Here is a 27313-nt window from a genome sequence, read left to right as displayed (position 1 = left end):
ATGAATTCAAGTAGGGCTGTAACCTGAAGGCATGAGCTGATAGATAACCTGGATGCAGGAGCTGTTGCAGAGGCCGTGGAAGGGTGCTGCTTACTGGCTTGTTCTCTATGGCTTGTTCAGCCTGCTTTCTTACAGAACCCAGGATCACCAGCCCATCCTATGAGAGAGGGCAGGGAGTGTGGGAGTGTGTCAGGGGTTGTTAGCTTATTTGTTCTCTCCATTTATGGTGTCTTTTTTTGTGAGACAAGCTTCTGTATCCCTAGCTGTTCTCAAACTTATTATGTAGCTAAGGAAGACCTTGAACTTCTGGTTCTCCTGCATTTCTGTTTTATTTCTGTTAATTTAATACCCTGAGAAAAAATCTTAGAGAAGAAAAGGTTTGTTTTAGCTTATAAATTCATGTTATAGTCTATCATAGCAGCAAATCACAAAGGCAGTAGCTTGAAACATTACATCTACAGTGAAGAATATAAAAGAATAAATGCATGTATGCTTAGTGCTCATCTACCTTTCTCTTATATGTCTCGGCCAAAAACCAAGGAATAGTTGCCACACATATTTTGGCTGGGTCTTCTTGCATCAATTAAGGCTATCAAGACAATTCTTCACAGATATACCACAATCCAATCTGATTTAGACAATATTTCATTCATACTATCTTCCTAGGTGATTCTAAGTTGTGTCAAGTTGTCAATTAAAACTAACCATCATGCCCCAGTACAGGAATACCAGGGCCAAGAAGCGGGAGTGGGTGGGTAGGGGAGCAGGGTGGAGGGAGGGTATAGGGAACTTTCGGGATAGCATTTGAAATGTATATAAAAAAATATCTAATAATAAATAAAAATAAATTTAAAAAAACCTAACCATCACACCCTGATTTGACCTCCATAGTATTGGAATTACTGGTGTGTGTACCAGTTTATGCAGTACTAAGGATTAAATCCAAGGTTTATGCATGCTAGCAAAGAATTCTGCTAAGTGAGCCACACCCCAGATCCTCTTGTGATATCTTTGTTTGACTTTAATACCAAGATAATACTGGACCCATATAATAAGTTGAAAAATATTCCTTTCTTTTGATTTTTTTTGAGAAATTTCTGATAAATTAGTATATATTTTTCTTGAAATATTTTATATAGAATTTATCTTTAAAGCTATCTAGGCATTGATTTTTCTTATGCAGAGTTTTGAATTTTTTAACATTTATTTTATGTATATGAGTACACTGTAGCTGTCTTCAAACACACCAGAAGAGGGTATCCATTACAGATGGCTGTCAGCCACCATATGGTTGCTGGGAATCGAACTCAGGACCTCTAGGAGAACATTCAGTACTCTTAACCACTGAGTCATCTCTCCAGCACCCAGAGTTTTGAAATTATTGAATCAATCTCTTATTATATTCATATTTTTTTTTTATTTATGTGTGGCACCTGGTCCATGCCACAGTGTAGCTGTGAAGATCAGAGGACAACTCTGGAGCCTATTCTCTCCTACATTTATGTGTATTCTGGAGATTAAATTCAAGTTGTCATGCTTGGTGGTGAAAAAAATCTTACCTTCTGGGTTGTCTTGTGGCCTCAAAATTGCATATGTATTTTAAGGATATGTAATGATGAAGTTTACAGGAAGAAATAAAAATGGGAATTTAGATGACCTCAAAAAACTAGAGTGGGCATTGTTTAATGCCAAAGAGGTGCCATCTTGAGTTCTAACATCACTGTGATCAGGGCAAAGGACCCAGTCATTCAATGACCAGAGTTCAAAAGAACACAGTTTATATTCTCCAATTTGGGGCGGGGGGTGGTGTAATGATAGGGAAAGGAAGGAGGTGTTTATTTGGGCAGAATGGGCAAGTTACCTATTTCCATAAATAAGCTGTTTGGGAAACTGCTTGTTTGTTGTCTCCTTTTGCAACTACCTGTTGTCTTGAATTGGGGTTAGCTGATTTTCTTCTGTAGTCAAATGGTGATTTCCTAGAATTTTGATCTCAGTTTTAGGGCCTTGGCTTTAGTAGGTGGGTTTCTTTATTTCTAATATAAAATCTTATTTTTATTTCTAAAAATATTTCCAGATTTGGTTGCTCAACGTGGAGAAAGGTTGGAATTGCTGATAGATAAAACAGAAAACCTTGTGGATTCAGTAAGTATGGAATATATTTTTCCCAGGGTATTAGAATAATTGCACTGATAGCTAAGATAATATGGGAATGGTCTTAAATTTTATATTAAGGTGGTTTGTTTCTCTGTTTCCTTTCTCATGTCTATGATGTTATCATATTTTGATAAGAAAGGTAGCAGTGAGACATACAAAACATCCAGTCTCTCAGTAACCATTAATGAAGCTTTTATAATTTCCTATAACTTTGCATTGAAGCAAAGTTTTTCAATTGATCACCTTATATACTTCCCCGGACGTTTTGGCTGGGTATAACTCATTGTGAATCCTTTGGTGTTTATAGTGTTAGCTTGATTTTTTCCTTATATCAAGCCAAAGGCATAGGTTGAAATGTGCCATTAATTACTTTTTTCTACTCTCACATATTTCTTTACATTTTCTATGTAGTTTATTACAAGTGCTTTGAAAAAATAAATATGTGGAGATCTTTAACAGATTAAAAATTTTCACATTAAAAGCCATCAGTGATTGGCTAATCATGGTATTAGTTACTTTCTTCATTGTGACAAAATACCTGATAAAAGGAACTTAAAGAAGTTTATTTTTGCTCACAGTGTGGGTATTTAGTCCATTATGGTGAGGAAATCATAGAAGTAAAATCTTGAGACAGCTGGTCATATTGTGCCTCATATTCAGGAGGCAGAAAGCAATGGATACAGACTCTTAGCTTGCTTCTCTTCTTTATTTAGTCCAGAACTTCAGGTCAGGAAATGATGCTGCCCATATTTAAGGTGGATCTTCCTACTTCAATTAACTTTAGATAATTTATCACAGACATGCATATCTCCAAGGTGATTATACTGTAAATATCACGATGACTATAAAAACATCATAATGATGTTGATTGTGACTAGCAACAAGACTGTAGTGATTAAGAGCCTGAACTTTAGAATCATACTGTCAGGATTTTAATACCATTTTCTAGTAATATGACCTTAAGCACATTACTTAACCTCTTTCTACCTCAATTGTCATAATCTATAAAATGGCAATATACCTTTTTCATGGAGTTCTAAGAATTAAACTATATGTAAAATGCTTGGCATGATACATGTTATGTTCTAACAGGTATTTGAACTTTTGTTATTGTTAATTTTAATATTGACATTTAGTAATGGCAGGTTGTAGGAGGTTGTATGACAACTGTTGGGTTTTGTGGCATTTTATAAGCTTTTCATCAAAGTATATGGTAATTAGAACAATGATATAAAGATTTTTAATTTCTATAATTTTTAATTTTTCTTTTATTAATTTGTTCTTCTTCCATATATTATAAACTGTCTACAGTTTCCCCTCCCTCCTCTTCTCCCAGTTCCTCTCCATACACACACACCTCCCCCAGATCTACTCCCTCTTCATTTCCCTTCAGAAAAGAGCAGGCCTCCCAGTGATAAAATTTCATATACACTTATAGTTCATTTTGATCAGTGCTACCCCACTTTTCATCCCTGCCAATTCATCCCCTATTTTTCACTTGTTTCTCTCCCAACTTTGTGTGCTGAGTCTATTCAGTGCTACCTGTATATGCATTGGTATCAGATAGTCTACAGGAACATAGGCAGACTCTCATTGATGACATCACTAAAAAAACCCCTGACTCTTCTCCCCTAACAGCCATCAATTGACAATAGGTCTTTATTTGAGGGTGGGATTTTATGAGCTCCTCCCCCATCCTTCATCCATGCTTGGATTTTGGCTGCCTTAATCTTGTACATGTATTCACAGCTGCTGTGAGTCCATGCATTCAACGGCTCTGTCATATCTGACAAGAAGAGTTTTGCTGCAGATGTCCAATATGTTTGACTCTTACAAACTTTTTACCCCCTTATCTATGATACTCCCTGAGACTTATGGAAGCGAAAGTATGATATTGAGGTCCCATTTAGAGATAGGCAGTCCACAGTCTGTTATTGTCTGCATGCTAACCAGTTTATGAGTCACTTTATTAATCACAATATGTTGTAAAAAGAAGCTTCTCTTGTATCGGTTGGGAGATGCACAAATATAAAGAGAACTTAGGGAGCAGTTTATTCTTTATAGCTATTTTGCAGAATAATATTAGGTCACCCCCTCATGCCTATAACCTAACCATCTATGGGATTTGGGGCCTACTTAACAGACTAGGCATGAGTTCTGTCTTGTGGAGCCAGCCTTAGATTCATCTAGAGATTTAGGTGGCTGGATATGTTGGAGATTCCAACATTGATGGGAAATGTGTTGGCAGGGGTAGCACTACTTACGCTCATGTTGAGGTGGCAGTGGTGATAGAAATGGTGGAAGAGACCAAGGCATCTCTTCACAGCAATAAAAAAGACACACCATTTGATGAGTAAGATACCAAGTAGAGGTTAAAATACTGGAAACATTTCCATTTTATTAGCTAATTTTCTATTGCTGTGATAAAATTCCCTTATCAAAATCATCATCTTTTTGGATGAAACAATTTATTTTGGCTTATGTTTCCAGAGTGGTAAAGAGTCCATTATGGTGAGCAGCCATGATAACAAGCATGTTGTGGTGGCAGGAGCAGGAAACAGATTATATCATGAAACAGAGAACTGGAAATCTAGACTAAGACTGTATACTCTCAAAGTTTACCCCCAGTGACATACTTCCTCCAGCAATGCTACAACTTCCAAACACCCCTAAGCAGTGTCACTAACTGGGAACCTTGTGTTCAAATGCCAGAGCCCGTTGGGGACGTTTCTCATTCAAAGAATCACATACATTTAACCCTCCTAAAGTCTGGTTTATCACTAAAATATGGCATCCTAATTATTAGTTCTGTCAGAGGGGATACCTGTTGAGATATCCTGAAAAAACAATAGATGGTACCAGTGACTTTCTGCATGCTGTTGTCATTCTAAGCACTGTTGACAACTGCAGAACCAGATGATCCACAAGATGCAGTAGTAGCAAATTAGCTCAAACAAAATCAGGAAATGTGAAAACAGCTTAGCTTTGAACATACATGTATGCTGGAAAACAATTTTCTAGTACAGGATACACACATACATACACACAAAAAATAAAAACAAAAATAAAAACAAAACTATATACTGTGGAATTTGATAGGAATGCAGTAATAGTAGCCTTGTCTTCAAAATCATGTTATATAGGGACTGGAACAAAACTGCTTTTGAGTAACTGAGACATAGAGAAATGCTACTATCCCCACTTGCTTTTCTTAATGAGTACCAATCTGTTAGTCTCAGGATTCTACATAATTATTTTTAAACTGCCATTCTTGCCTCTTGCCTAAGGATGCTATTAGGTACCACTAGAATCTGGGTGAAGGGGAGGATACCTACTCTGTAAATAAAGTTAATTAAACATCTGTGTAATTTAAAAAGAGGAAATACTTTAATATTTTTCTTAATAGTTTAAAAATTTAGATAAGCTAAAACATACTACTTTAATGTTTAACAGTTCAATAATACTAGCAAGTTGTTTCAGTGTTTTTGAAATAATTAAGGTAATATTTGAACATTGTTGGTGTTGCATCAAAGCTACCTACTGTTGTTAACATGAGTCCTCTGTATCTTTGGATTTACTTCCATGCTTGTACTTGACTCCTTCAGATGGGTAGCTGAACAGACCATCATTTTAAACATTACAGAATTATTTTCCCTATAAGCATTTTAATAATAGTATAGAAAAGCATATCCAATAACCTGGTATCCCACAACTTATTAACAGAGAAGAATGTTACTTGTGCAGAATCCTATACCAATTAAAAGGTAAAAAAAAAAAGGTTACTTGATCCAAAGGTGGGCAGAAGGAGACTGTCTTCTACAGGCAGCTAGGCAGAGCCTCTCTTCTGCACCTGGATGCAGCTTGAGAACTAGGAGACCTCAAAACCTGCCTACACAATGATGCACTTCCTCCAACAAGGCCACACCTATTTTAACAAGGCCATACCTCCTAATAGTGACACTTCCCATGGGCCAAGCATATTCAAACCACTGCATTCCCCCTATAGCCTTCCTATGGGGATAGACTTGTTCAAACGTGAGTCTATGGGGGCCATACCTACCCATAGCATAATATAAAATACATTTAGTCCAACTTCAAAAGTCCGAATAGTCTTTCACAGTCTCAACAATGTTTAAAAGTCTAAAGTCTTTTCTGAGATTCATGCAGTCTCTTAACTGTAATCCTCTATACAATCAAAATCAAAAACCAAATCATATACTTCCAATATCACAGAATATACATTACTATTCCAAAATGTCATAGTGTAGAAATACTGGACCCAAACAAGACCAAAACCTTCAAACTCTGCATCTCCATACCTGATGTCCAACTCCTTTCAGTTTTGTTTACTGAAACACAATTCTTTCTCTTGGGCTGGTTTTATTCCCTGTTAGCAGTTTTCCTTGACAGGTATCCCATGGTTCTGGCATCCCTAACATCTTGGGGTCTCCAAGGCAACTTCTACTTCACAATTTCTTGTTCCAGTGTCTGGGATCCACACATGATTGTCTGGGCTCCTCCAAAGGGTTTGAGCCACTTCTCCAGCTCTGCCCTCTATAGCATTTTAAGCTTAGGTTGATCCACTCCACTGTTGCTGCTGTTCTTGGTGATCATCCCATGGTACTGGCATATCTAATACACTAGAGTCTTCTCTGCTGCAACTGGGCATCACCAATAGCCTCTCATAGGCTCTCTTTATGGTGCCAAGCCTGAACTCCTTTACATGACTCCTTCAATCCTGGGCCATCAACTGCTACTGCAGCTGCACCTTCACCAATGGCTTTCCCTAGCCTCTTACAGTGCCAAGCCTCAGCTGCTCTCCATGACCCCTTAATGCCTTCAAAACCAGTGATGTGAGTCTTACATATCACCAAGTCTCGCTGTCATCAGGAGGTCCATCCCTGGAATACAGCTTCTTTGTGCTCTCAGAAAACACTTCCCAGAAGACTTCACCTCAGCAATGCTGGTCTCTTCTTAATCATGGCTAATTCAGGACACCTCTTCTACTTTTCACTCTAAAGCCAGAGCTACATGGGTGAAACTGCCAAGTTCTACTGCTTGGTGGGTCTTAAACATGGCCCCCTTGTTCTATTACATCTTCATCAGTTTTTTGGTTTTGATGATTTCCTTCACTACTTAAGCTTGGCTGTCCTGGAACTTGCTCTGTAGTCTAACCTTGTAATCACAGATCTGCATGCCTCTGTCCCTAAGTGCTGGGATTAAAGCTATGTGCTACCATGTCTGGACCTAAGCTTTTCTTTAAATTATCTTCACAAGATATTTATAAGTTCTGGATTGTAGTTCATTCTAGATATCATCAAGTTGACAACCAAGAATAGCCATCACAGTCCATCCCTTGTCAATTTGACATACAATCATATCTCCTTATATTCAAATGAAAACAATAACCAGGTCATAATAATCCCTAACATGATATAACTATCCCTTGTGCAACTACAGACCCCAAAATAAGCTTAGCTGAGTGGTATCTCACCCTGAGGTCACCACTCCCTTAATTCCATTTAATATCCTTGAACACAGGATTTAGTTACACCTCACTTCCTGGTGCCTCTTTAATCTTTGAAGCATGCATTTTGTATTTTTCTTTTCTAACCTTGCTACACTTGATCAAAATGCTCCTCATAAGGGTGAACCACAAGGACAAATTCTAAAATAGGGTTTTTTGAAACTTCCTTTGTCAATGCAATTAATCAAAACCTCTTTACCTTAGTCTCAATCAGACTTTTGGGACAAAGGCAAAAAGCAGCCACATTCTTCACGAAAATATCACAAGAATGATCGCTAGGCAACATACTAAAGTCTTCTTTGAAACCTCTTGAGCCAAGCCCCCAAAGATCAAATCACCCTCAGCACCACTGTCTTCTATGTTTCTACTAGGATGGCACACTGTCCCCAACTTAAAGCATTCCACTGCTTTCAAAATTCACATTTTTCTAGGCAAAAATATGGTCAGGCCTATCACAGCAATACTCCAGTGCCTGATACCACTTCTGTCTTAGTTACGGTTTCATGGCTGTGAAGAGACACCATGACCAAGGCAACATTTATAAAGAACAACATTTAATTGGGACTGACTTATAGTTTAAGAGGTTTATTCCATTATCATCATGGAATGAAACATGGCAGTATCTAGGAAGACATGGTGCTAAGAAGGAGCTAAGATCTCAACAACTTGATCTGAAGGCAGGCAGGAGACTGTCTTCTGCAGGCAACCAAGAAGAGGCTGTCTTCTGTACTAGGCAGAGCTTGAGCATTAGGAGATCTCAAAGCCTGCCTACACAGTGACACACTTCCTCCAACAAAGCCATACCTATCCCCAAAAGGCCGTATCTCCTAATAGTGCCACTTCCCATGAGCCAAGCATATTCAAACCACCATGTTGAGTCTGCAAAAATTATAAAAAGAAGCTATAATATTTACTCTATTTTTCTTTCTGTCAAAATTGTTACACTAATCCATGACATGTTGATTGTGTAAATATATTAGTAAGTTTTTTGTTTTGATTATTATATAATAATTCATTATGGCTTATGGATATTTTGGTAGTGTCCACTTTTAGATATGAAAAAAATAACCCAAAACATTTTTATATGGCTTTTTTGAGCTTTCACATAATATCTTTTGTACAGTATACCTAGGAGTAGAATTGCTAGGTAATTAGTACATTTCATTATTTGTTTACCTATTTGTTTTAAACTTCTTGTGTCTTGGTGAAAATGCTTTACTCACTGAAAAAGTGATGATTGAAAAGAAAATGGATAACTGAAGGAATCTTATCTTACCTATGGGTTTTTGACAATAAGTAAATACATATGTTCCTAGGAAAATCAGACATTTATATGTGTGGTTCAAAGCCCAAAGATCAACTAATATGCTTATAACCAGTTGGTTTGGAATAAGACTTTCTTATTAAAAATTTAAAATAGAAAATGTTTTCCCCCTAAAATAAAATCACTTGTTCATTCAACACTGTGTACATTGCTACAAATAGAAGGAAAAGAAGTAAAGCCTTGTCAGTGAGTTCCTATTGCTTATTATAGATTTCAAAGAACTCTGCTCAGGATAAGTACTGATTCTGAATGACTTGAAAAGAGAAGGAAGGGGAAAAGACATTTGAATTTAAACAGAACTAGTGAAAATAAGGCTTGGACTCTGGTTCAGTAGTATAGTTCCTTGTTCTCTTGTAACCGTCTTTTTCTCTGTCCAAGTGAATCTCCCTTGTGCTTGCCCCCCCCCCATTCCCCCCTCCAACTCTTACCTCCTGTTTCCTGCCTCAGTTCATTGGCCAAAGGTTTTTTTTTTTTTTATTTTTTTTTTATTGAAAGGTAAATGCTTTTATAGTACATGGCACAAGACATTCTCTTTATATTTCTTATCTTTTATGATCAGGGGCCCTGGGTTTCATCCTTAGAATCATAAAAGTGAGAGAATTGATTAAAATAACAATTTGCAGATTGTTACTACAAGTCATTCATATAGTCAGTGTGAAGAATAAAACAACTGATGATTGTTTTTTAGTCTGTCACTTTCAAAACTACCAGCAGAAATCTTGCTCGAGCCATGTGTATGAAGAATATCAAGCTCACTATCATCATCATCATTGTATCAATTGTAAGTTTTTCTCTCTTTAGTATATGAGCTTATTTTTGACTCTTTAAGAAATTGGGTGCTGGGATTCTTTAGTAATGATTATCACTCCAATTGTGCTACATTCATCAGGTTTTTGTTTTGTTTTGTTTGTTTTTCGAGACAGGGTTTCTCTGTGTAGCCCTGGCTGCCCTGGAACTCACTCTGTAGACCAGGCTGACCTCCCAAGTGCTGAGATTAAAGGTGTGCTCCACCACTGCCTGGCACATTGGTTTTTGAAAGATTGATTGATTTTACATATATGAGTGCATTGTAGCTGTCTTCAGACATACCAAAAGAGGGAATCAAATCCCATTGTAAATGGTTGTAAGCCACCCATGTGGTTGCTGGGAATTTTACTCAGGACCTCTAGAAGAGCAGTCATTGCTCTTAACCACTGAGACATCTCTCCAGCCCTACATTCACCTTTTCATCATAAAGTACATGACCAGGAAATATCTTTTCTTGTGAAATTAGCATTAAATATCACCCTCCACGTAAACTCTTTTTCTCCCTATTGAGAATTTTTATGTATAATGGGATAAATAAAATTCAGGTTGAAGAGATGACTCTTGCTCTGTAAGCAAGAAGACCTAAATCCAAATTTCCCAACACCCACCTAAAAGTCTAGACATAGCCATGGGTACCTGTCATCCCAGCGTGTGCAATGTAGACATGTAGATCCTGGGAGCTTGTTTAGTAAGACAACCTAGTTGAAAAGGTGAGCTTCATAGTCAGTGAGAGCCTTGGTCTCAAAAAGTAAATAGGAAAACAGTAGAGGAAGACAGAGTTCTATGACTTGTGCATATACACTGACAAATGTGCATACCCGTATATACTCAGACATACATTTAGTATGTAAAATTTTCAACCAGTTCAGTCTATTAACAGAATTATATAGAAATTAATATGTAATTTCTTCTATTTAACTAACATTTGTCAGCTATGTGATATGTTTTGCATTGATTGGATCATGATTGAAGAATCGTAGTGTGTACATATACTTCTTTCATGGTTTATAGAACTGTGAAACTGCATGCCACTGTATTTTAGATGCCAACATTTTTAAAAGGAAAATAATAAAATCTGTCTTCATAATACTTATTTTTCATATAGTTTCACTATTGTTATTGAAGAGCTATTACTCTCCTAGTACTCGTAGTGTTTTTTTTTTTTAATGAGTTCTGTGAACCTTGTGATAGAGTCATGTAAGTAAAATTGCTTTCTTTCTCCTTCCAGGTGTTCATCTATATCATTGTATCACTTCTCTGTGGTGGGTTTACATGGCCAAACTGTGTGAAGAAATAAGAAAGAAAAAAGTTACCATTAACGAAGGATATGAGAGTGAAAGGAGATAAAGGAAATTCATGTGACTCTCTCTGTCTTTTCACTACTCTCAGAAAATGCCAGTTTCTTTAATCTTTTTTTTTCTCTTTTTCTTGTTTTAATCTTTGCCTGTCATATGGTTTATGTTAATTAATTTCACATTGAATCATTATTCACATGAGAAAGGGCATTTATTTGTTTCTTTAGTTTAAGTAGTACCTTCTACTTAGGAAGACATTTTTGCTTTTAATATACAAAGCCTTTGCCAACGTGGAAACCACCAAACTTATGACCTGTCTGTTAAAACTAGGAACTTTGTATGTTCACACAAAGTGCTAGGAAGTGGATTGTATTACTAACATCTCATTTTAGTCTCTTTTGTTATGGGAGAATTTTAGGTGCTTCAAAATAATAAATAGAGAATTTTGAGAATTGTAATAATTGTTAGTGCTGCTTATATCTAGGAGCCCATACAAGTAATGTAGTTAACATTGAAATTTTATTTCAATATGGTAGGAAACATTTTGATAACCCATTAGAAGCACAAGAATTATCTTTCTTTCTCCCAGAATTTACTTTCTGAAATAAAGTTCAGTATATTATTTATTCATACTGCACATAGTTTAATACCTTCTGTTTATCCATTACCAAGTTGAACTGAGATTAAGTTGAGGATTATGGGTTTTACATATTCTTTTTTCTTCTGTACATATTTGGGACAAACATGTTGTTAATAAATTCATAATTGAAGAGAGGGGAGGCAAATACCTCTGTGTCACCAAAGAAAAAGAATGGAGCAATACTAAAAGTGCATGCATTTTAACCTCACAAAATGCGGTAATGTAGGATGTTTTTCCTATTCTGGGAAAAACCCAAACTGAATAGAGTCAGAAGTCAACTCCAGGATTTGGATTTGACTTTTTTTGAATAATGGTTTGATCTTTCTTTATGGTTTAACTAATTCTTCAATCAGCCTAATTTTGAATAGTTGTAAAACCTGAAAGAGAGACGGTTTAATTATATAGAAGTAATACAAAATATCTTAACATACATTTATTGTAGTAAAAGAAAATTTGAGTGTAATGCTGCTTCATCTACTTTGGCATCAGTCATTTAGTAGTCGATGTCTATCTGAGAAGAAAAAAATTTTTATCCTAGATATAATTGCATTTATTTATCAACAGGTAAAACTAAGTGAAGAACCATTACTGAAGAAGTGATATTACATTTTACTCTTTTCTCAATGAAACAATAAATTAGTATTTTGAACTCAGCCAACTATTAGCCTAGTCATGTGCCTTGAATATCTATGTGTCCTATAATAAGGAACCTCCCACGTTCATGCTACCTGCTTCTTTTTTTAAAATAATTAATGCACATAGGAACACTTCTTTTGTTCATGAGGCATAACACAATTGTTCTTTCTAGACATTTTTATGAACACTATTCATTATAATTATATAATTATTTCCTATTAGGAAATACATTCATCTTAAAAAAATATTTGACATTCCCAAATAATAATTTCAAATAAAGGCTTAAAATGTATTCCCCTTTCTTATAAAACCTGAATAAAATTTTTGTGCATGCTTTAGGGTTTAATTACTTAAGAGTTTCTTGTTCTATTTATAAGTAGGAATGCTTTTGAAGGCACAAGTCTCCTTGTAAATGATACACAAACTAAAGACATTAATAAAAGTTAATACTACATTGAGTTTCTTCTTTAATAAGTTTTTAGTATAGTTTTATTTTAATACATTTAGCCATGGTGTGTGGAGAAAATGATTTTATTTTCTTTAAGGATATACCAAGGTTTACAACGTGAATCTTTTTCCATAATGATTTCTGGAACTGGTAGTTCAAAGGGTTAGTGATATGGAGTTAGAAGGTAATGGAGAGAGGGAATAGTATTACATGTATTAACCAAATTAGTTGGTTAAGGTTGGTATGAGGGTTAGACTGAGGGTTAATGTTAAGGTTGTGAGGGTTAGAGAAATTCCAGTTACAAAGGTAGAGTTAAGGTTGGTTAGAGGGTTGCACTGAGGATTAGTGGTAGGGATGTTAGGGTTGGGCATATCCTGTGTCTTAGGGTTTCTATTCCTACACAAGGCATCATGACCAAGAAGCAAGTTGGGGAGGAAAGGGTTTATTCATCTTACACTTCCCACATTGCTGTTCATCACCAAAGGAAGTCAGGACTGGAACTCAAGCAGGTCAGGAAGCAGAACCTGATGCAGAGGCCATGGAGGGATGTTACTTACTGGTTTGATTCCCTTGGTTTGCTCAGCTTGCTTTCTTACAGAACTCAAAACTACCAGCCCAGGGATGGCAACACCTACAATTTGCCTGCCATCCCCCCCTCCCCCTGCCCTCTTGATCACTAATTGAGAAAATGCCCACAGCTGGATCTCATGGAGGCATTTCCCCTACTGAAGCTCCTTTCTCTGTGATAACTCTAACCTGTGTCAAGTTGACACAAAATCAGCCAGTACATCCGGTTTACATTTAGGGTTGGTGAGAGGGTTAGACTAAAAAGTTACTGTTGTAAAAGTGCAAGATATACAGGTTATGGGGTGGGGTTAGAGTTAAAGGGTTCAGGGTACAGGGTTAGGGTCGTGTTAGGATATAGGTTCAAGTTTGGGTTAGGGTTTGGGTTAGGGTTTGGGGTTAGGTTAAAGGTTAAGTTAGGGTTAGGGGGTTAGGCTTAGGTTATGGTTAAGGGGATTAAGGGAGTGTAGTGGCTATTCCTAGTTGTCAACTTGACTATATCTGGAATGAACTACAATCCAGAATTGGAAGGCTCACCAGTGACCCTAATCTGGAGGCTGGGAGATAGAAGTTTCTGACCTGGATCTTGGTATGGAGATTTTGAGGCCTAGTGGCTATGGACTCCAGAAGCTTAAGACAGGGAGATCTCAGAGTTCAAGGTCATCTGGGATTAAAGGTGTGGTGGCACACACCTTTAACCTGGGCTACACCTGCTGGAGACTATATAAGGACATTGGAAGAAAGAAGGTTCTTTCTCTCCTTCGCCTGTTTGCCTTGTGGGACTGAGCAACTGCTAGATCCTTGGACTTCCATTCACAGCGGCTACTGACCATTGTTGGGAGTTGGACTGCAGACTGTAAGTCATCAATAAATTCCTTTACTATATAGAGACTATCCATAAGTTCTGTGACTCTAGAGAACCATGACTAATGCACAAGTTGGCACCAGAAGTGGTTCTAGAGGAGCAGAAGTATAAGGATGAATCTTTTAAAATACTGGAATTGGCTTGTTGATCCACCAGCACTTTCAACTATTGAAACCTCTCCAGATTCTCTCCCTCCTGGGAGCTCAGAGAATTTTGAAGACCCATGGTTGAAACTATATTTCAAACTTAAAGAAGCTAATGCCCTTGATTTTCTTGATGAATTAGGTGGTTTGGTGTACAAAGCTTTCTACAAGATGGGGGTGGGATCAGAAAATGATTTTACTGGCTGGTTGCTCTTAGCATTTCGGGGGGGGGGGGACGATTAATGAAAAGAAGATGTGCGATAAAATCGAATGGCTCCAGACACAAACTATCTAAAAGTTGCAAAGTGTGTCCTTGAAGAGAATCATCTCTCCAGCAGCCATAGAGCTCAAGTTGCAGAAAATCAAACTGAAACCCTCATAGTAATAACGTTGGCTGAACTACAGCTAAAATTCAAGTCTCAGCCTCAGAGAGTGTCCACAGTTAAAGTAAGGGCACTAATTGGCAAAGAATGGGATCCTATAACTTGGGATGGGGACTTACGGGAAGACCCTATTGAAGCTGAGAAATGTGAATCTTCAGATTCTCAAGGATTTGCCCCACCTGAGGAAATAGTACCCTCAGCCCCACCCCTTGAAATAATACCTTCCCCATATGAGGAAATGAATTCTGCAGAGTCTGATAAACCAGCAGTGACTTTCTGTGAAGAAAATGCCAGGCAAGACAATACTGATGTTCCACAACGTCCACGAATAGTTTCTTCTAGAACTATAACCAGTCTCAAGGCAAAACAGGCCCCTAGAGGGAAGGTAGAAAGTGTAGTCCATGAGGAAATTCGCTACACTACTAAAAAGCTTTTTTAGGGTCACATACCAGTTCCTACACTGTGAATTTCTCATTTTCCACATTTTTCAGTGTTTCTCGCCATATTCCAGGCCCTACAGTGTGTGTTTCTCATTTTCAAAGATTTTCAAGTTTTCTCGCCATCTTCCAGGTCGTACAGTGTGCCTTTCTCATTTTCCATGTTTTTCAGGGTTTCATGCCATATTCAAAGATCCTACAGTGTGCGTTTCTCATTTTCCACATTTTTCAGTTTTTCTCGCCATATTCCAGGTCCTACAGTGCTAGTTTCTCATTTTCCTCGTTTTTCAGGGTTTCTCGCCATATTCCTGGTCCTACAGAGTGAGATTCTCATTTTCCACGTTTTTCAGGGTTTCTTTTTATATTCCAGGTCCTACAGTGTGAGTTTTTCATTTTCCATGTTTTTCAGGGTTTCTCGCCATATTCCAGGTCCTACAGTGTGCATTTCTCTTTTTCCACGTTTTTCAGGGTTTCTCGCCATACTCCAGGTCCTTCAGTGTGTGTTTCTCATTTTCCATGTTTTTCAGGGTTTCTCGCCATAATCCAGGTCCTACAGTGTGCCTTTCTCATTTGCAACGTTTTTCGGGGTTTCTTCCCATAATCCAAGTCCTACATTGTGCCTTTCTCATTTTCAACATTTTTCAGGGTTTCTCGCCATATTCCAGGTCCTACAGTGTGCATTTCTTATTTTCCACAATTTCAGGGTTTCTTGCCATACTCCAGGTCGTACAGTGTGCGTTTCTCATTTTACAAGTTTTTCAGGGTTTCTCGCCATATTCCAAGACCTATAGTGTGCCTTTCTCATTTTCCATGTTTTTCAGGGTTTCTCACCATATTTCAGGTCCTACAGTGTGCGTTTCTCATTTTCAACTTTTTTTATTATCTTGTTATTATGTTAATGTCATCCCAGTGTGATTTTTCAGAAAATGCAGGTATGTACATCTATTAATGCTAATAATCTCAAGGATAAAACCGTTTTAGATATTAAAGGAAGTAATAGATGTTATTGTTTTTTCTTTTTCACTGTATAAATTGTATTTAAAAACTTGACTCCTGTATTTAGTTTTCCAGCTGAGAACAACCAATTCTTTTTTTTTTAAAATATTTTTATTAGGTATTTTAGTTTGGAGCTGAGACAAAAGGATAGACCATATAGAGACTACCATATCCAGGAATCCATCCCATAATCAGCTTCCAAACGATGACACCATTGCATACACTATCAAGATTTTGCTGAAAGGACCCTGATATAGCTGTCTCTTGTGAGACTATGCCGGGGCCTAGCAAACACATAAGTGGATGCTCACAGTCAGCTATTGGATGGATCACAGGGCCCACAACAGAGGAGCTAGAGAAAGTATCCAAGGAGCTAAAGGGATCTGCAACCCTATAGGTGCAACAACATTATGAACTAACCAGTACCCCAGAGCTCTTGACTTTAGCTGCATATGTATCAAAAGATGGCCTAATCGGCCATCACTGGAAAAAGAGGCCCATTGGACATGCAAACTGTATAAGTCCCAGTACAGGGGAATGCCATGGCCAAAAATGAGACTAGGTGGGTAGGGGAGTGGGGGTAGGGTATGGGGGAATTATGGGAAAGCATTTTCAACTTTTTTTTAAGGTTTCTCCCTATATACCAGGTCCTACACTATGAATTTCTCATTTTCCACATTTTCCAGGGTTTCTTGTCATATTGGAGGTAATACAGTGTGCATTTCTCATTTTCTGCTATTTTCAGGATTTCTCGTCATATTCGAGGTCCTACAGAGTGTGTTTCTCATTTTCCAAGTTTTTCACGTTTTTTCGCTATATTCCAGGTCCTACAGGGTACGTTTCTCATTTTCCAGATTTTTCAGGGTTTCTTGCCATATTTCAGGTCTTACACTGTGCGTTTCACATTTTCCATTTTTTTCAGGATTTCTTGCAATAATCTAGGTCCTACACTGTGCTTTTCTCATTTTCCACGTTATTCAGGGAAACTCTCCATGTTCCAGGTCCTACAGTGTGCGTTTCTCATTTTTCACATTTTTCAGGGTTTCTTGCCATATTCGAGGTCCTTCAGTGTGTGTTTTTCATTTTCCACGTTTTTCAGGGTTTTGCACCATATTCACACTGTAGGACATGGAATATGGCAAGAACCCCCCCCCCCAAAAAAAAAAAAACCGTGGAAAATGAGAAAGGCACACTATAGGACCTGGAATATGGCAAGTAACCCTGAAAGAAGTGGAAAATAACAAACGCAAACTGTAGAAGCCGGAATATGGCTAGATACCGTGAAAAACCTGGAAAATGAGAAACTCACACTGTAGGACATGGAATATGGCGAGAAACCGTGAAAAATGAGGAAAATGGGAAACACACACTGTAAGACCTGGAATATGGTGAGAAAAACTGAAAAACGTGGAAAATGAGAAATTCACACTGTAGGACCTGTAATATGGTGAGAAACCCTGAAAAACGTGAAAAAATGAGAAAAACACACATGTAGGACCTGGATATGGCGAGAAACACTGAACATCGTGGAAAATGAGAAAGGCACACGGTAGGAGCTGGAATATGGTGAGAAACTCAGAAAAACGTGGGAAATGAGAAAGAAAGCTGTAGGACCTGGAATATGTGAAGGAACCATGAAAAACGTGGAAAATGAGAAAGGCACACTGTAGAACCTGGAATATGGAGAGAATCCCTGAAAAGCATGGTAAAAGTGAAATGCATGCTGTAGGACCTGCAATATGGTGAGAATCCCTAAAAAAAAAACATGGAAAATAAGAAACTCACACAGTACGACCTGGAATGAGAAACACTGAAAATCTTGGAAAATGAGAAAGCCACCCTGTAGGACCTGGAATATGGCGAGAACCCTGAAAAACCTGGAAAGTGAGAAAGGCACACAGTAGGAACTGGAATATGGCAAGAAACCTTGAAAAATGAGGAAAATGAGAAACGCGCACTGTAAGACCTGGAATATGGCGAGAAAAACTGAAAAAGGTGGAAAATGAGAAACTCACACTAGAGGATCAGTAATAAGGCAGGAAACCCTGAAAAACGTGGAAAATGAGAAAGGCACACTCTAGGACCTTGAATATGGCATGAAAAATGAAAAACATGGAAAATGCAAAAGGCAAACTGTAGGGCCTGGAATATGGAGAGAAACCCTGAATACGTGGAAAATGAGAAACTCACACTGTAGGACATGGAATATGGCAAGACACACTGAAAAATGAGGAAAATGATAAAGGCACACTGTAGGACCTGGAATATGCTGAGAAACCATAAAAAAAAAAACTTTGGAAAATGAGAGATGCACACTGTAGGACCTGGAATATGGAGAGAAAACCTGATAAATGTGGAAAATGAAAAAGGCACGAGGTAGGAGCTGCAATATGGTGAGAAACCCAGAAATATGTGGAAAATGAGAACGCAAGCTGTAGGACCTGGAGTATAAGGAGAATCGTTGAAAAAAAGTGGAGAATGAAAAACTTACACTCTAGGACATGGAATATACAAAGAAACCCTGAAAATTTTGAAAAATGAAAAAGGCACATTGTAGGAGGTGGAATAGGGTGAGAAACACTGAAAAACATGAGAAATGAGAAAGGCACCCTGTAGGTCCTGGAATATGGAGAGAAACCCTGAAAACGTGGAAAATGAGAAAGGCACACTGTAGAAACTGGAATATGGAGAGAATCCCTGAAAAGCATGGTAAATGTGAAATGCATACTGTAGGACCTGGAATATGGCAAGAAACCCTGAAAAAACATGCAAAATGAGAAACTCACACTATAGGACCTGGTATGAGAAACACTGAAAATACTGGAAAATGAGAAAGCCACCCTGTAGGACCTGGAATATGGCGAGAAACCCTGAACAACGTGGAAAATGAGAAAGGCACACTGTAGGACCTGGAATAAGGCAAGACACAATGAAAAACGAGGAAAATGATAAAGGTACACTGTAGGACCTGGAATATGGAAGAAACCCTGAAAAACGTGGAAAATGAGAAAGGCACACTATAGGACCTGTAATATGCCGAGAAACCCTGAAAGAAGTGGAAATTAAGAAATGCACAGTGTAGGAGCTGGAATATGGCGAGATACCCTGAAAACTTTGGAAAATGAGGAACTCACACTGTAGGATGTGGAATATGGCGAGAACCCTGAAAAACCTGGAGAATGAGAAATTCACACTGTAGGAACTGGAATATGGTGAGAAATCATGAAAAATGAGGAAAATGAGAAAAATACACTGTCGAACCTGGAATATGGCAAGAAACCCTGAAAAACATGGAAAATGAGAAAGGCTCACTGTAGGGCCTGGAATATGACGAGAAACCCTGAAAAACGTGGAAAATGAGTAATTCACACTGTAGGAACTGGAATATGGCAAGAAACACTGAAAAACGTGGAAAATGAGAAAGGCGCACTCTAGGACCTGGAATATGGTGTGAAAACTGAAAAACATGGAAAATGCAAAAGGCAAACTGTAGGGCCTGAAATATGGCGAGAAACCCTGAAAAAAGTGGAAAATTAGAAACTCACACAGTAGGATCTGGCATATGGCGAGAAACACCGAACATCTTGGAAAATGAGAAAGGCCCACGGTATGAGGTGGAATATGGTGAGAAACCATGATAAATGTGGAAAATGAGTCAGGCAGATGGTAGGAGCTGCAATATGGTGAGAAATCCAGATAAACGTGGAAAATGAGAAAGCAAGCTGTTGGACTTTGAATATGACGAGAATCCTTGAAAAAAGTGGAGAATGAAAAACTCACACTCTAGGACCTGTAATCTACAAATAAAACCTGAAAAATTAGGAAATGAGAAAGGCACATTGTAGGAGCTGGAATATGGCAAGAAACACTGAAAAACGTAGAAAATGAGAAAGGAACACTATAGGACGTGTAATATGCCAAGAAACCCTGAAAGAAGTGGACGAAAAGAAAGGCACACTGTAGGAGATGGAATAGGGCGAGAAACCCTGAAAAACTTGGAAAATGAGAAACTCACACAGTGGGACCTGGAATGAGAAACACTGAAAAACGTGGAAAATGAGAAAGCCACCCTGTAGGACCTGGAATATGGCAAGAAACCCTGAAAAACGTAGAAAATGAGAAAGGCACACTATAGGACGTGTACTATGCCAAGAAACCCTGAAAGAAGTGGACAAAAAGAAAGGCACACTGTAGGAGATGGAATAGGGTGAGACACCCTGAAAAACCTGGAAAATGAGAAATTCACACTGTAGGACCTGGAATATGGCGAGAAACTGTGAAAAATGAGGAAAATGAGAAAGCCACCCTGTAGGATCTGGAATATGGCAGAAACCCTGAAAAACGTGGAAAATGAGAAAGGCACACTATAGGACCTGGAATATGCCTTGAAAACTGAAAAACATGGGAAATGCAAAAGGCAAACTGTAATGCCTGGAATATGCAGAGAAATCCTGAAAAACGTGGAAAATGAGAAACACTATAGGATCTGGAATATGGCGAGAAACCCTGAACAACTTGGAAAATGAGAAAGGCAAACTTTAGGACCAGGAATATGGTAAGACACACTGAAAAATGAGGAAAATGATAAAGGCACACTGTAGGATCTGGAATATGGCGAGAAACCTAAAAAATTTGGAAAATGAGAGATGCACACTGTAGGACCTGGAATATGTGAAGAAACCATGAAAAACGTGGAAAATGAGAAATGCACACGGTAGGAGCTGGAATATGGTGAGAAACCCAGAAAAATGTGGAAAATGAGAAAGCAAGCTGTGGGAAATGGAATATAACGAGAATCCTTGAAAAAAGTGGACAATGAAAAACTTACACTCTAGGACTTGGAATATACAAAGAAACCCTGAAAAATTTGAAAAATGAGAAAGGCATATTGTAGGAGCTGGAATATGGAGAGAAACACTGAAAAACATGAGAAATGAGAAAGGCACCCAGTAGGACCTGGATTATGGAGAGAAACCCTGAAAAACGTGAAAAATGAGAAAATCACACTGTAGGACCTGGAATATGGCAAAAAAAAACCTGAAAAAAGTGGAAAATTAGAGACGCACACTGTAGGACCTCAAATATGGCAAGAAACACTGAACATCGTGGAAAATGAGAAAGGCACATTGTAGGAGCTGGAATATGGTGAGAAACACTGAAAAACGTGAGAAATGAGAAAGGCACCCTGTAGGACCTGGAATGTGGAGAGAAACCCTGAAAAATCTGGAAAAAGACAAAGGCACCCTGTAGGACCTGGGATATGGAAAAAAAAAAAACCCTGAAAAACTTGGAAAATGAGAAAGATACACTGTAGAAACTGGAATATGGAGAGAATCCCTGAAAAGCATGGTAAATGTGAAATGCATACTGTAGGACCTGGAATATGGCAAGAAACCCTGAAAAAACATGGAAAATGAGAAACTCACACGATAGGACCTGGTATGAGAAACACTGAAAATACTGGAAAATGAGAAAGCCACCCTGTAGGACCTTGAATATGGCGAGAATCCTGAAAAACCTGGAAATTGAGAAATTCACACTGAAGGAACTGGAATTTGGCGAGAAACGCTGAACATCATGGAAAATGAGAAAGGCACACTGTAGGACCTGGAATAAGGAAGACACACTGAAAAACAAGGAAAATGATAAAGGTACACTGTAGGACCTGGAATATGGAAGAAACCCTGAAAAAACATGGTAAATGAGAAACTCACACTATAGGACCTGGGATGAGAAACACTGAAAATACTGGAAAATGAGAAAGCCACCCTGTAGGACCTGGAATATGGCGAGAAACCCTGAAAAACCGGGAAATTGAGAAATTCACACTGAAGGAACTGGAATTTAGTGAGAAACGCTGAACATCGTGGAAAATGAGAAAGGCACACTGTAGGAGCTGGAATATGGTGAGAAACACTGAACAACGTGGAAAATGAGAAAGGCACACTGTAGGGTCTGGAATATGGCGAGAAACCCTGAACAACGTGGAAAATGAGAAAGGAACACTGTAGGACCTGGAATAAGGCAGGACACACTGAAAAACGAGGAAAATGATAAAGGTACACTGTAGGACCCGGAATATGGAAGAAACCCTGAAAAACGTGGAAAAATGAGAAAGGCACACTATAGGACCTGTAATATGGCGAGAAACCCTGAAAAATTGGAAAATAAGAAATGCACACTGTAGGTGCTGGAATATGGCAAGAAACCCTGAAAAACGTGGAAAATGAGAAAGGCACACTCTAGGACCTGGAATATGCCGTGAAATCTGAAAAACATGGGAAATGCAAAAGGCAAACTGTAGGGCCTGGAATATGGCGAGAAACACTGATAAATATGGAAAATGAGACAGGCAAATGGTAGGATCTGGAATATGGCGAGAAACACTGAACATTGTGGAAAATGAGAAAGGCACACGGTATGAGCTGGAATATGGTGAGAAATCCAGATAAACGTGGAAAATGAGAAAGCAAGCTGTTGGACCTGGAATATGACAAGAATCTTTGAAAAAAGTGGAGAATGAAAAACTCACACTCTAGGACCTGGAATCTACAAAGAAAACCTGAAAAATTTGGAAAAGAAGAAAGGCACATTGTAGGAGCTGGAATATGGCAAGAAACACTAGAAAACTTAGGAAATGAGAAAGGCACCCTGTAGAACCTGGAATATGGAGAGAAACCCTGAAAACCGTGGAAAATGAGAAATCCACACTGTAGGAACTGGAATATGGCGAGAACCCTGAAAAATCTGGAAAATGAGAAACTCACACTGTAGGGCGTGGAATATGGCTAGAACCCTGAAAAACGTGGAAAATGAGAAATTCAAACTGTAGCATCGGCAATGAGAAACACTGAAAAACGTGGAAAATGATAAAGGTACACTGTAGGGCCTGCAATATGGCAAGAAAACCTGAAAAACCTGGAAAATGAGAAAGGCACACTATAGGATCTGTAATATGGCGAGAAACCCTGAAAGATGTGGAAATTAAGAAATGCACAGTGTAGGAACTAGAATAGGGCGAGATACCCTGAAAAATTTGGAAAATGACAAACTCACACTGTAGGACACGGAATATGGCGAGAACCCTGAAAAAACCTGGAGAATGAGAAATTCACACTGTAGGAATTGGAATATGGTGAGAAATCATGAAAAATGAGGAAAATGAGAAAAACACACTGTCGAACCTGGAATATGGCAAGAAACCATGAAAACGTGGAAAATGAGAAACTCACAATGTAGGAACTGGAAAATGGTGAGAAACCCTGAACAAGGTGGAAAATGAGAAAGGAACACTGTAGGACCAGGAATATGGCAAGACACACTGAAAAACGAGGAAAATGTAAAGGCACACTGTAGGATCTGGAATATGGTGAGAAATTGTAAAAAATTTGGAAAATGAGAGATGCACACTGTAGGACCTGGAATATGTGAAGAAACCATGAAAAACATGGAAAATGAAAAAGGCACACTGTACGGCTTGGAATAAGACGAGAAACCCTAATAAATGTGGAAAATGAGACAGGCACATGGTAGGAGCTTCAATATGGTGAGAAACCTAGATAAACGTGGAAAATGAGAAAGCAAGCTGTAGGACCTGAAATATGACTAGAATCCTTGAAAAAAGTGGAGAATGAAAAACGCACACTCTAGGACCTGGAATCTACAAATAAAACCTGAAAAAATTGGAAAATGAGAAAGGCACATTGTAGGAGCTGGCATATGGAGAGAAACCCTGAAAACCGTGGAAAATGAGAAATTCACACTGTAGGAACTGGAATATGGTGAAAAAAAAAAACACTGAAAAGGGGGAAAATGAGAGATGCACACTGTAGAACCTGGAATATGGCAAGAAACCCTGAATATCGTGGAAAATGAGAAAGGAAGACTGTAAGACCTGGAATAATGCAAAAAAAAAAAAAAAAAAAAAAAAAAACCCTGAAAAACATGGAGAATGAGATACTCACACTGTAGGACCTGGAATATGAAAAGAAACCCTGAAAAACGTGGAAAATGAGAAAGGTACACTGTACGACCTGGAATATGGTGAGAAATACTGAAAAACATGGAAAATGAGAAAATCAAACAGTAGGACACAGAATATGTCGAGAAACACTGAAAAACGTGATAAATGAGATAGGCACAGTGTATGACATGGAATATGGAGAGAAACCCTGAAAAACGTGGAAAATAAAAAACAGACCCTTGTAGGAACTTGAATATGGCTAGAAACCTTGAAAAATGTGGAAAATAAGAAATTCACACTGTACGATTTGGTATAATGCAAGAAACCGTGAAAAATGAGGAAAATGAGAAACGCACACTGTAGTACCTGGAATATGAGGAGAAACCCTGAAAACCGGGGAAAATGAGAAATTCACAGTGTAGGAACTGGAATATGGCGAGAAAAACTTAAAAACGTGGAAAAGGAGAAATTCACATTGTAGGACCTAGAATATGGCGAATAAAACACTGAAAAACGTAGGAATGTAGGACCAGGAAAATTTGCCAGAAATACTGAAAAACGAGGAAAATGAGAAAGGTACACTGTTGGAACTGGAATATGGCGAGAAACCCCAATAAATGTGGAAAATGAGAAAGGCACATGGTAGGAGCTGGAATATGGCGAGAAACCCTGAAAATCGTGCAAAATGAGAAAGGCACACTCTAGGACCTGACATATGCCTTGAAAACTGAAAGAGATGAGAAAATGAAAAGGCAAACTGTAGGGCCTGGCATATGGAGAGAAACCCTGAAAACCGTGGAAAATGAGAAATTCACAGTGTAGGAACTGGAATATGGCGAGAAACCGTGAAAAATTTGGAAAATGAGAAACGCACACTGTAGGACCTTGAATATGACGAAAAACCCTGAAAAGCGTGGAAACTGAGAAAGACACACTGTAGGACCTGGAATATGAGGAGAAACCCTGAAAAACGTGGAGAATGAGAAACGCACATTGTAGGAACTGGGATATGGCGAGAAATACTGAAAAATGTGAAAAATGAGAAACACACAATGTAAGACCTGGAATATAAAAGGAAACCCTGAAAAACGTGAAAATTAAAAATTCACACGGTAGGACCAGGAATGTGGCAAGAAACCGTGAAAAATTTGGAAAATGAGAAACTCACACTGTAGGACCAAGAATATGGCAAGAAACCGTGAACAATTTCGAAAATGAGAAATGCACACTGTAGGACCTGGAATATGGAAAGAAACACTGAAAAACCTGGAAAATCAGAAACTAAGACTGTAGGACCAGGAAAATTTGCCAGGAATACTGAAAAAAGAGGAAAATGAGAAAGGCACACTGTAGGACTTGGAATATGGCGGAAAACTGTGAAAAAATTGGAAAATGAGAAACACATACTGTAGGACCTGGGATATGGAGAAAAACCATGAAAAACGTGGAAAATGAGAAACTCACACTGTAGGACCAGGAATATGGCCAGAAACAGTGAAAAACGAGGAAAATAAGAAACTCACACTGTAGGACCTGGAATATAAAAAGAAACCCTGAAAAACGTGGAGAATGAGAAACGCACACTGTAGGACCTGGAATATAGCAAAACAAAACAAAACAAAACAAAACAAAACAAAAACCCTGAAAAACGTGGAGAATGAGAAACGCACACTGTAGGACCTGGATATGGCGAAAAAGAAAAACAACAAACAAACAAACAAACAAACAAACAAAAAACCCTGAAAAACGTGGAGAAGGAACAACTCACACTGTTGGACCTGGAATATGAAAAGAAACCCTGATAAATGTGGAAAATGAGAAAGGTACACTGTACGACCTGGAATATGGTGAGAAATACTGAAAAAAAAGTGGAAAATGAGAAATTCAAACTGTAGGACCCAGAATATGGCAAAAAACACTGAAAAAACGTGTTAAATGAGAAAGGCACACTGTATGACCTGGAATATGGAGAGAAACCCTGAAAAACCTGGAAAATAATAAACAAACCCTTGTAGGAACTTGCATATTGTTAGAAACCTTGAAAAACGTGGAAAATGAGCAATTCACACTGTAGGATCTGGCATATGGCGAGAAACCGTGAAAAATGAGAAAAATGAGAAACGCACACTCTAGCACCTGGAATATGGCGAGAAAATCTGAAAAACTTGGAAAATGAGAAAATCACAATGTAGGACCTGTAATATGGCGAGAAACCCTGAACAACGTGAAAAATGAGAAAGGCATACTATAGGACCAGGAATATGGCATGAAAACTGAAAAACACGGAATATGCAAAAGGCAAACTGTAGGGCCCGGAATATGGCGAGAAAGCATGAAAAAAAAATGAGAAACTCACACTGTAGGGCCAGGAATATGGTAAGAAACACTGAAAAATGAGGAAAATTATAATGGCACACTGGTAGGACCTGGAATATGGTGAGAGACCGTGAAAAACGTGGAAAATGAGAAACTCACACTGTAGGATCTTGACTATGGCGAGAAACCCTGAAAAACGTGGAGAATGAAAAACTCATATTGCAGGACCTGGAATATAAAAAGAAACCCTGAAAAACGTGGAAAATGAGAAACTCGCACTGTAGGACCTTGAATATGGCAAGAAACACTGAACAACCTGGAAAATGAGAAACTGAAACTGTAGGACCAGGAAAATTTGAGAGAAATACTGAAAAACGAGGAAAATGAGAAAGGCACACTGTCGGACCTGGAATATGGCCAATAAAACACTGAAAAACGTAGGACTGTAGGACCAGGAAAATTTGCCAGAAATACTGAAAAACGAGGAAAATGAGAAAGGCACACTGTAGGACCTGGAATAAGGCGAAACACCGTGAAAAATTTGGAAAATGAGAAATGCATACTGTAGGACCTGGGATATGGAGAAAAACCATGAAAAACGTGGAAAATGAGAAACTCACACTGTAGGATCTGGAATATAAAAAGAAACCCTGAAAAACGTGGATAATGAGATACTCACACTGTAGGACCTGGAATATAAAAAGAAACACTGAAAAACCTGGAAAATGAGAAAGGCACACTATAGGACCTGGAATATGGTGAGAAACTCTGAAAAATTTGGAGAATGAAAAACTCACACTGTAGGACCTGGAATG

At 38.3% G+C, this 27313-nt stretch overlaps 1 protein-coding gene and 1 pseudogene across 5 annotated transcripts in view; both read left to right on the top strand.

Annotated features, from left to right (window-relative positions):
* Positions 1 to 12837, top strand: part of Vamp7 (vesicle associated membrane protein 7) — a 30357-nt gene extending 17520 nt beyond the window's left edge. For all 5 annotated transcript variants that reach the window (XM_029473725.2, XM_029473724.2, XM_021154168.2 and 2 more), the window contains 3 exons: positions 2075 to 2142; positions 9694 to 9786; positions 11041 to 12837. In XM_029473725.2, coding sequence (XP_029329585.1) covers positions 2075 to 2142; positions 9694 to 9786; positions 11041 to 11109 — 230 coding nt within the window. In that variant the 3' untranslated portion in view covers positions 11110 to 12837. The remainder of the gene's footprint in view (positions 1 to 2074; positions 2143 to 9693; positions 9787 to 11040) is intronic.
* LOC110287593 (ubiquitin-conjugating enzyme E2 K pseudogene) lies at positions 4992 to 5572 on the top strand (annotated as a pseudogene).
* Positions 12838 to 27313: the final 14476 nt, after the last annotated feature.

This window comes from Mus caroli, unplaced genomic scaffold (genome assembly GCF_978045245.1).
Source record: "Mus caroli unplaced genomic scaffold, Mus_caroli_1 scaffold_5, whole genome shotgun sequence".
NCBI classification, from domain to species: Eukaryota; Metazoa; Chordata; class Mammalia; order Rodentia; family Muridae; genus Mus; species Mus caroli.
The sequence above is the reverse complement of the archived record's forward strand: the minus strand, read 5'-3'. Positions and strand labels throughout refer to the sequence as shown.